Here is a 10,986-nt window from a genome sequence, read left to right as displayed (position 1 = left end):
TTATATGGGCACCTAGGAGAGTCCTTAACACTCAGCAGATATACAACAGACATTAAATTTTTCTCCCTCTTATACGATAGGGTGTTGCCTGGATCTGCACGAAATGCTACCATCTACTTCTCTAATTCACCGAAGTTTTTATTGCTTACCAAGAATCACCAGATGTTAGGTGGGTTTTGAAATTCTTCTGATTTAAACACGCTAATAATCAACATGTCTCGTTAATCACAGTGCTCTAGCATCAACTGAGATTTACTTCATACATTAACTCACTCTGCCAAAAGGTGCGTTCTGAAAAGCTGGAGTTGCAAAATTCTCACGATGAAGTGCAACGTTTCAACGTAACCAAACAACATTTTAAATAAAGTATTTCATTGAATCCCGTGATTCATATCATGATCCTTCAGTTTAATGAATTCAGCAGGTTAATACCTGACTTACTAATAATCTTTATTAACACATTTTCCTTATTGAATACAAAATGAACCATTACAAACTACAGCCACAGTCATCAGGAGATCAAAGCCACTGAGCAAGTAGACGAGCTATAAAAAAAACTTTATTAAAAAAAATAGACAACATATGTAAACATCTTTTTCAGTCACAAAGCTTCATAATACAGCGTATCAGGCCCAGGCCTCAAATCTCTGCAGTGGGAGCACCTTAACTGTTGACTAATAGTAATCAGCTTCATTTATCTTTCAGTGAGCTATGAAGTCTATGTGAAAATAAATAACCAGATTCCGCTAAGTATACCTATACACACAGAAAATCGCAAATGTACAACAGATCTCAGCAAAAAGTGACTACCTGCAGTAACGTGTGAGATCGAGTCCTTATATGACGATTATCTTTTTAATGTAACTTCATTTCTAAAGTCATCATAATGGAGGGTTGACTAAAATAAAGCTAAACAGGAACAGAGTAGAGGGACCACACAGACGGACAGCCATCACTCCCCTACCCTCACACAAAGTGCCACACACACACACACACAGTGTTTTGGTAGAAGCAAAACTGAAAACACAGTTTCTGTATTTCGTGTTTCACGTATTACCGTAGGCATGTATTTCGTTTACTTTTAGCTGGAAGTTACATGCCCTCGTATGACTGAGTATGAAGTAGCCAACCACAGTTTCAAATGTGATACAATTTTGAGGAAACCAAATCTCTGTTATGTAATTCAACGACCACCCAAAAGTTAAGCCAAATCATAGAATGGACCATAACACCACAAAATGTAATTAAGGACCTGAGATTGTGCTTCAAGAATTTCCTTAAGGCAAAATGCGCTTATGTTAAAATAATCCTTTCATGCCCTGTTCATCATTTGCAGTGGCATACTTGTTAGATGACTAAGAGGTTCTAAAATGGCCAAATAATATAATTTTCCTCCTTTTTTTTTCCTACTATAGGTAGATACTTTATCACACCTGATTAAATCACTGACCTTCCAGTTATTCAGTAAACCTTAACCAAGGTAAAATTTTAAATGAAGTATCAAGTAATGTTTGCCATTAAAGTTTTTCACTGTAGGGAAAATTTTAAATGCTTATTGTGTGTCATCTGAATAACCATATTCTAGGGAGAGAAGCATAATAGATTTAACAAAAGAACCCAGGCAAGTTTACCAAGCTCCTGGATAGCCATTTCAGTAGCTTAGTAACTCAGTAGTTTATCTGTATCATAACTCTATGATTTATAAAAGTGACTCATAAAATAATTTAAAATCAACCTGATCTGCTATCCAAAGATTCGCTTTATAAACCCACATCTGAAAATAACTTAAATTCCTCCATTCTATCACATCAGCCTGTCCCACCCAACAGATATCTAACATGTATCTACAATTAAGTGAGTAACTACTATTCTAAAACACTTAAATTCTAACCGTACTGCTGTTTCTCGACTTTGCAGTGTTTCTAACTGTATTTGAGATTATGCATTTCAATAGAGAAAAATAATATTAAATGACATGAATTTTCTTCGGCACATAACGCACGCATCGATTGATTTTTAAAAACTCTACGACAAAAGGAAAAGCTTTACGCTTCTGGATACCAAATCAATGGCTACTGATGAAGGAAGAAGGAAGATCCTTTCTACAGGGAGAACACACAGGGTAGCGCCTCTCAACTGTATACAGTATATGGTCTGAGTCAAATGTCAATGACTGGCTTTTTGAAAAATCTACTTTGGAGTTCTAATGGATAAAATTTTTAGAAGTTACATTCATTAAAACTTTTACAAGTTACATTCAGTCAAATTTTCTCAAAGAGAGAAAGAGTGCATATTTTAGGTGAGATTTGGACATACTTATACATTATAAGCCTACTGCTGAGTTTGTTAGGTAGTTCAAATAGGACTCTCCATCTGTTCTAGTCATCAAATTTTTTTTACATAAACATCTTTACTTGCTAACATCACATTACTCTTGGCTTCTTGTTGCACAAATAACAAAAAAAGGGAAAGAAATGGAAAAAGGTAAAGGAAAAGAGAAAACAAAAGGAAGGAAACAGGAAGGAAGGAAACAAAAATGGCGCACTCATTACAATTTCTGTGTGTACTAATAGACAAGGATATAAATGGGAGCAAACAAAGCATTTAAAATTGTGCTTAAACACAGATTTACGTTGTTGCACACTTGTTTTACACGTGTGTAGTGTTTCAAGTTGCTAGGTAAGAATCCAGTGGAATAACAATACAGTCAGCCAACCGCAATCACGTATATTTTTGGAGAAGTTAGACATCCATTACTATCTTAGTAACATGGCCACAGCTTTGAAAACACGGCAGCATACAACAATTCAAAGGTAGACACACTGTTTTCATTTGTTCACCTTAAAAAAAAAATGCTTGAACAATATAAGGCACTTAAGACAGAAATTCTTTCTCCAGTTCGTACAGGGATGGTCGGCTCATTCTGCTTCTTAGCCTGCACAGAGGCACCGTGCAGTCCCTGCTCTGGCCTTCCACGTCGGCATCCAGTAAGGAAGGCACGTGGGGCTTAGTTCTCTCCTTGGCACCGAGGGGACAGTCAGGGGCTGGTCCTGGACCGCCCACCACAGGGCAGGCCTGTGCGGGCTGAGACTCTGTTCTCTGCGGGAAGGCCTTCGGGGCACCTACCTGGCTTCTTAGGTGGGGAGGACGGGGCAGAGGCACCATATGGACAGCTCTCTGTTTTTCGGGCGGGACCTCACTTGGCAGGTCACTACGGGGTCCAGGCGGCGAGGGGGGCGTCCCCCAAACCCACTCAGGGGGCAGCTGAGAGGCTCCGGGGGCTGAGGTGAGAGCTGCACCAGCTGGTTGAGGAGGCAAAGACAGTGTGTGATTAGAAAGACAGTGATGTCGAAATCAATGGATAGCAAGGAAAATAACCAGGATGACTTCCCTTAGGTGACCACCTTAAAGTGAGCTTTCACAAAAGAACCTGAACACAAACCTTACCTTTAAAATTGTTAGGAGAGAATGTTTGTTTTTATGGAAAAGTACTACAAGGTTGGAAAGACTGCTTGAACCTATGGAAACGACACCTGTAAAGAGCTAAGTCATCATCATACCCTTAGGACAATGATTATTAGAAGTGTTTCATTAACAGGATAGATTTCACAATGGGTTAGACTGGACCAAAGTTAAGACTTAAAAATGACGGTGAATATGGCTGACTTCACTCTCAGATGATGATTTGAAAAAATTAATGAAAATAAGAAAGCAGATACATTTTGACATGTTACACCCTCCCTTTTTTGTTCTGAAGAACTGACTTACAAATAATCATTGGCTTCAAACTAAGAAAAAAAGCATGTTTTTTTATGGGATTCTTGTGCTAGGGTTTCACCATGTGCAATTATAAATTACTAATACTTTATTGCATCATAAAAGGGCAATATACCAATTTATCTAAAGACAATGAACAATAATATGAAGAAAAATCTTGTCTAGGCGTAGCACTTAAAGAGATAAACGAAAAGGTAACGCAAATGAAAGCAGTTTCAGTTTTAATATACTTTATAACCGATCCTAGCATAACATTTTACAAACTAAAAAGCATTTTTCATATACATTATCTCACTTAATCCTCATGATCTATATCTGAGGTAGTTGTAATTATCTTTATATACAAAAGGAATAATAGTCATTCCCCACACAGCACCTGCTGTCCATTTGACTTTTACACCCCCTAAACTCAATCTCAACATAAACCTGGGCAGCAAAGCCAGGTGACACTGTGTCAAACGACTAGTTTTACTGCCAACTCTCCCACTAATTATTTGGTTCAGATTTTGGCAAATGACTCTCCTTCCTACCACAAGGGGCTTGGGGCAGTTATTCTCCATGTGCTTTTTCTGTTTTTGTTTTTTTTGCGGTACGCGGGCCTCTCACTGCTGTGGCCTCTCCCGTTGCGGAGCACAGGCTCCAGACGCGCAGGCTCAGCGGCCATGGCTCACGGGCCCAGCCGCTCTGCGGCACGTGGGATCTTCCCGGACCGGGGCACGAACCTGCGTCCCCTGCATCGGCAGGCAGACTGTCAACCACTGCGCCACCAGGGAAGCCCCTCTTTCTGTTTTAATATGCTGTTATGTATTTAAGTTACTGAAACTTAATTATACTCCTCCAAGGATCCAAATGATAAAGTCAAACAAAAGAGTAGGGTAAAATTCAAAGATTTATGTGAAAACAAATTTGTAAATGTAATCGCTTGGAGAAGATAAAATCAGAGAGCCATACAGTTTTACAGTCTATCCTCTAGAGTGGTGTTTGGTACTTTCACCCACGAATGCAGCCTACCTGGGGGCTGAGAAGCACTTCCATCAGACATGGTCCGTCGGTGATGTGCTGCTCTTTCTTTTGAAGAAGCAGCGTAAGATGCGTCCACACGTGCTGGAACTGTGAAGGGAGGAGACAGGTTTCCCCACACACCACGATGGGTCTCCAGTCCTGGCACGGGGGTTGACTCCTGATCCCTCCTTCCAAAGGCAGGGCAAGGATCTGGAATGGGCACCTTGGGGTCACAAGGGACGTGTGTGCTGCTCTCGAAGGAATCTTCGCCATCAGTCTGCAGCAGGCACTTGGTGGAGAGAGAAGGCATGGACAGGAGGTTCGCAGCGCTGGACGGAGGGAGCGGGGATGGGCTGCTGGTCCCCTCGCCTGCGGCTGGCAGCCTAGTGGCGGAGCTGGCACTGGTCCGGGACTTAGGCGCCCACTGGAAGATGCCCTCGCGTTTCTTCCTTTCTTCCTTGGGCAACGGGTCTTCAGCAGCCTGTGCTTTCGCGAGCTCTCTGATGTCCAGGCCCAGAGCCACCGACGCCAGCAGCACGGTGCAGCCATACAGAGCAGACTCCGTCTTCTTCCTCTGGGGGGATCTGCTCAGACTGTTCGGAGGGGTCCCCTGAGGAATGCTGGTGGCAGGGCTCACTGGGGTTCTCTCCTCCCAGCTTTCGGGTTCCACCAGATTCTCTCTCTGGCCATCTTTCCAAAGAGGGAGATCGATGTAGGCTTGACTCGGTGATTTTATCTGCTTTGGTTTTCTGTGTTCCAATCCATCTGGGGCAAGTTGTGGCTCTTCACATGCCCCTACAGAGAAGTATAAATACACACAGGCTAGAACCATTTTACCGTAAAAACCATGCAAGCTATACTGTAAAACAAGGCTGAAATCTAATAAATACATATTCTAAATCAAAACACATGGAGTCCTTTGCAGTTCAGCAAATGGTTCGTCCAGGAGGACCCTAAGGAAGGGGCGTCCAGGGTGCAATGACTCAGCTCCCTGCACAGGAACAGGCGAGCAAGTCCTCTGCTGTTTCCTGTCCTTCAGGAAGTGGATCTTCACTGGCACAGAAAACAGAAACTTCTATAGAAACAAAGTCATCAAGATACAGAAATGCACATGCACAGACAGCAGCAGGAGGACACGTCAGACAAAAGGTGCCCTTGCGCGTGACCTAGATAACTGGGCCACGCCCTGTTGCTACAGGAACCATCCTGCGTAGAGCAGTGAATTCTTGGCACACTTCAGACTATGGTGGTGCCCAGCAGCCTGTTTCAACAAGCTACCATTAAAGTGTAGGAGCCCCGCAACAGGAGAAGATTCTCCAGAGGTCAGAGCCCCAAAGGGTAACATATTCTGCTACTGGAGAGGAAGCTATAATTCTTATCACTTAGGGCTTAACCATGAATGACTGAAACGACGAACTCCCTCACCTGGTGTCCAGATCATCCCCGACAGAGACACCCATGATTTCTGCAGCCTTGTGTCCACTGCACCTAAAATGTGCTCGGTTCGCTAGACCAGCCGGATGCCAGCTTTTCTCCCAACAAGCCCAGTATTTTCCTCTGCTATCTTTCTCCCCGTGTCCTCCTCCCACTGTCCCATTTCCCTCAGACAATTCTATCTCAAAATCCTGCCTGGCCCTAAGAAGGCCTGACACTGCCCTTCTTCCCACATGTGATCTTGGCTTCCGCTGAAGCCTCTCTGGTGTCGTTCGGTTTCCTCTGTTTTCTACTTTCAGGTCACAGCGGCTGTGAGCATCCCTGCAGGTTTCATCTTGTGAGGGGTCTTCCCCAAATAGTGCCTTCATCAAGTAGGCACGAACTGCGCTTTGATGGGTTGAATGCACGGTACATGTAACGAATAACAAATTATTAAGCCATCATTTTTTTAAAAAAGAGGGTAAATGCTGTTGACAAGTAAAAGCCATAGGTTTCGAAGCATACTGAGCACTTCCTTCCCCACACTTTCCTCCTGAGCTGTCATGAATCTACATGGATCCATCACAATCTTTCCCAGTCTTTCTATGACTGATGGCATGCATTCGCAGGCCCCAAACCAAGGTGAATATAATCAATATCTACATCAGATCCAACTGTCCTTTTAGGATTCACTTAGGCATTCAGGAGATACTGAAGACTTGCTATGCACCAGGCCCTGGGAGTAGGGTGGTGAACAAACCAGATAAAATCTTTGCCTTCGAGGAGCTGACATTCTAATTTGGGGTGACAGAGAACACACACATTACTGGTGCCCATGCAGACCAATAAGGATTTCAGGGAAGAGCGATGCATAAGTAAAACTGGGTACTAAGATACAGGGATGGGGTGAGACACCACTGCAGCTAAGGCGGTCAGGGGACGTTTTCAGGAAACGCTTGGGCTGAGACAGAAACACTTAGAAGGATGAGGCCCCACAGATGGAAGGAGGGGGACCTTCAAGCAGGACAGACTGTGTAAACCTTTTGCTCAGTGATCCTTCCAATGAACTACAGGGTTAACTTAATGGAGACCCAGCTGAGTCAGCCAAATACATCCTTTTATTTCCTCCAACTGTCCTGTGGAAGAGTTATTCATGGGATCAAAATATTCTAAGAAAGAATAAAAAAAAATTCAGGGAAAAAAAGCAAGAAGACTTTTTTTCAACAGTCACAAATAATGAAACTTGTACTACAGAATTAACAGTTTTATTACTGTTAATTGTTCTTCATTAGTCCTCAAACGCCATCTGACGATGAGTCGTAGTGTATAATGAGAGACCCTCATGCCTTTACAGGCGAGAAAGAGTCAGAATACAGTAATGAATCTGACATCAGAAAGCATCTACCCAGGGATTACACAGCACCCGCCTTGTGTTTACCTGAAAGTATTTATGGAGATATTTATGCTGAAACCACACGCTTGTGATGAACACAGAAGAAGAAAACTGAACATGGGCAGTAGGTGATAAGGTGCTTGTAAAACTGAGCACAGCACCGATCATAAGTTCAAGAAGTTTATCCCGTGTTTTGCTAAGACATCTCTAATTTGACCACAGTACCAAAGGGCTGCCTTAAATTGTCAAGGATAAAGACCAATTTGCTTTTCTTCAGAGTTAACCCATCATTGAAAATCTCCAGCAACTTCCAAATCTCTTCAACCTTTTAATATCTGAATATTGAATAGGAATACTGAACACTGAAAGCGATGATGGTTCATTTAAACTAGAGATTCCAGTGTAATACTCTCCAGCAGTAGTTTCCCACAACTAACCCGCCTGACAATATTTCATCAGGTCGTGGGGGTGGGAATATAATCTCAGCAGAATTTCAGGGCGCCTACATTTTCATATTTACTATTTCCTATACTACAGTAATTTGGTTCTATATAATAAATTATACTAATTTTTCTGGTGAAGAATAAGAGTTACAAATTCCTAATAAACAATGTGGAGCCTGATTACTTTCCGCCACGAAGACTGACAGGACAGAAGATAACTTTTGAGCTTAGTGTAGCCACTGCGACTCAGTATATGTGACGCTGCTAACCTTTCCCATGTCACTTCTAGAACTCTCAGAGGCTCAGTCTAACTCAAGCAAATTCTACTTCCTGAAGCACATTTACCTGACTGGTCCACAAATAATGAAGCCAGCGGCATGGTTTTCTGATTTTTTATTAAGATGGTTGACCAAGGACTGTTGCCATCTGAGAGAGGTCTTATTCTACAAGAGAAAAATGTTCATTTTGATATAATAGAACCATATGACACACAAATTAGGTTTTGGTGGATACACGCTAACAATATTTTTAGGTAGTAAAGAGAACATATTGGCCTCTATGTTTTAAAGAGCTAACAAAGTACAGATAAAACCTTAACAAGAGACAGAGAATCTTTTTAATTGCTTAACTAAATAATAATTGATTTAGTAGGATAAACCCATCCTAGAAATGAAATTATATTCAGGTATCTCTGTATTACTCTAATTGCTTTTTAAAAGTTAGGTCTGGCCTGGGCTTCCCTGGTGGCGCAGTGGTTGAGAGTCCGCCTGCCGATGCAGGGGACACGGGTTCGTGCCCTGGTCTGGGAGGATCCCGCATGCCCCAGAGCGGCTGGGCCCGTGAGCCATGGCCGCTGAGCCTGCGCGTCCGGAGCCTGTGCTCCGCAACGGGAGAGGCCACAACAGTGAGAGGCCCACATACCGCAAAAAATAAATTAATTAATTAAAAATAAATAAATAAAAGTTAGGTCTGGCCAGTGCAATATTTAAAACGCACTGCTATTTATCACAGTACACACTGGAATGCCACCAGATGTCACACAAGTACCTTTCTTTGCAGTCAGTTCTTTCTTTCATTTGAATGGAATTTGGACCCCAGGTACAACCCTTTTTCTTGAAATTCCTTTTTACATCTTCAAATTCTTCTTGTCGACAGACCGTGTTCCTGCCCCAAGTTTTATTGCTTTCATCTGAGGTCACTAAACAGAGAACATCATCACTCATTAACCAATTAAAAAACTGTTAAGTTAAAATGAATCAAATCAGTTGTAAAACTATCTTAGTCGAAACGTGTGAACAATTGAGAAACATGAAAACAACGAAGAAATTAATTTCTTTCACCCTGCCGCTGGCAAAGTTCTATCTCTGATAACAGCAAGAAAAGTGAACTAAATTAAAAGATACAAATTGGAGGTAAATTAGCCATAAAGAGTTATTTATTTATCTATGTATTTAACATTATGCAACAGTTAGGATTTCATTTTATTTGGGGGAAAAAAGGTCGAATTGAACAGTTAACTGAAAACAAACTTAATACTTAATTTTTTAACCAAATCAAAGTTTTGAACCTGAGGAACAAAGGTATATTTTAAAATTGTAATTTAAGCCAATTTTTCATTAGTCATCACAAGTGTTTGGCTGCAATTACCTTTAAAAATCTCAATGTATGTTAAGTTTCCCCACGTCTTGCCTTATTTCATCCCCTCTTGGGCGGTTTACACTCACGTCTAACACCCACATGTTGCTGACACACACATATGCCAACCCCCAGCCTCTCTGTGCACTGACAGTTGGCTTGGGAATCACTGGGAGAGTGGCTGTTATTACTACACACTTAGAAAACAACCCCGTCACACACCAGAGGTTCCCAAAACATAACTGAAAACATTATGACACACCTACACAGGGGGTAAAAATATCCCCTTTGGGTCTAATTGAAACTCTCACAGTGCGAGGATGCCAGATGAATTAGTATATTTATTTTTTCCACTAGGCTGAACACTCTAAAATCAAAATACTAAGTGGTATTTTGAAGGACAGATCTTCCCCGACTTACGATGGGGTTTCATCCCATAATCTATCCTAAGTTAAAAATATCATAAGGTGAAAACGTGTTTGACACACCTCACCTACGAAACATCATGGCTTAGCCCTGCCCACCTTGAATGTGCTCAGAGCACTTACACTAGTCTACAGTTGGGCAAAATCATCTAATGCAAAGCCTATTTTATAATGAAGTCAAATGTCTCATGTGACTTGCTGAATGCTGTACTGAAAGTGAAAAACAGACTGCTTATGTGGGTTGTGAGTGTACGGGTGGTTCACCCTTGTGATGGTGCACTGCCCAGCATCACGAGAGAGGATGGTACCCAGTATCACTGCCCAGGAAAAGATCAAAATTCAAAATTCGAGGGCTTCCCTGGTGGCGCAGTGGTTGACAGTCCGCCTGCCGACGCAGGGGACACGGGTTCGTGCCCCGGTCCGGGAGGATCCCACGTGCTGCAGAGCGGCTGGGCCCGTGAGCCATGGCCGCTGAGCCTGCGCGTCCGGAGCCTGTGCTCCGCAACGGGAGAGGCCACAGCAGTGAGAGGCCCGCGTATCGCCAAAAAAAAAAAAAAAAAATTCAAAATTCGAAGTACGGTTTCCACTGAATGTGAATCACTCTGCACCATCATACAGTCAAAAAACCCTAAGTCGAACCACCCTAAGTGGAGGGCTGTTTGCATTAGTTGGTCAACACGGACCAAATTCAAGCTAAATTTCAAAAAGCAAAATATTTTTTTCCTTACAAAACAATGAAACGAACGGAAGTAACCTTGAATTCCTGATTTCAGCTTTCAAAATATCCATAAAGAGGCTACTGATATAACTAGGTCATGCAAATGTTGCAGGCAGGCGTTTAACAAAATGTCTCACGATACTATTTCACTTTCTGCTCTGTGGCCTGGTCACATCACCG

At 42.2% G+C, this 10,986-nt stretch overlaps 1 protein-coding gene across 8 annotated transcripts in view; it reads right to left on the bottom strand.

The window, feature by feature from the left end:
• Positions 1-10,986, bottom strand: part of MAP3K21 (mitogen-activated protein kinase kinase kinase 21) — a 74,334-nt gene that overhangs the window by 23,391 nt on the left and 39,957 nt on the right. For 5 of the 8 annotated variants that reach the window (XR_016388020.1, XR_016388021.1, XM_089897423.1 and 2 more), the window contains exons 8-11: positions 9,076-9,226; positions 8,374-8,471; positions 4,789-5,574; positions 3,127-3,302 (exon numbers count right to left, since the gene is read on the bottom strand). Coding sequence is in view for 6 of the 8 variants with exons in the window: in XM_089897423.1 (XP_089753549.1) it covers positions 3,127-3,302; positions 4,789-5,574; positions 8,374-8,471; positions 9,076-9,226 (1,211 nt within the window). In the remaining 2 variants the exon portion in view is untranslated. Of the gene's footprint in view, positions 1-541; positions 3,303-4,788; positions 5,575-8,373; positions 8,472-9,075; positions 9,227-10,986 lie in introns of those variants that run through there. The other 3 variants (XM_089897421.1, XM_022553066.3, XM_022553068.3) reach the window with 1 other exon arrangement.

This window comes from Delphinapterus leucas, chromosome 16 (genome assembly GCF_059928025.1).
Source record: "Delphinapterus leucas isolate spDelLeu-1000000601 "Yukka" chromosome 16, BTC_Dleu_Yukka2, whole genome shotgun sequence".
NCBI classification, from domain to species: Eukaryota; Metazoa; Chordata; class Mammalia; order Artiodactyla; family Monodontidae; genus Delphinapterus; species Delphinapterus leucas.
This window is presented reverse-complemented; position numbering and strand designations above follow the sequence as displayed.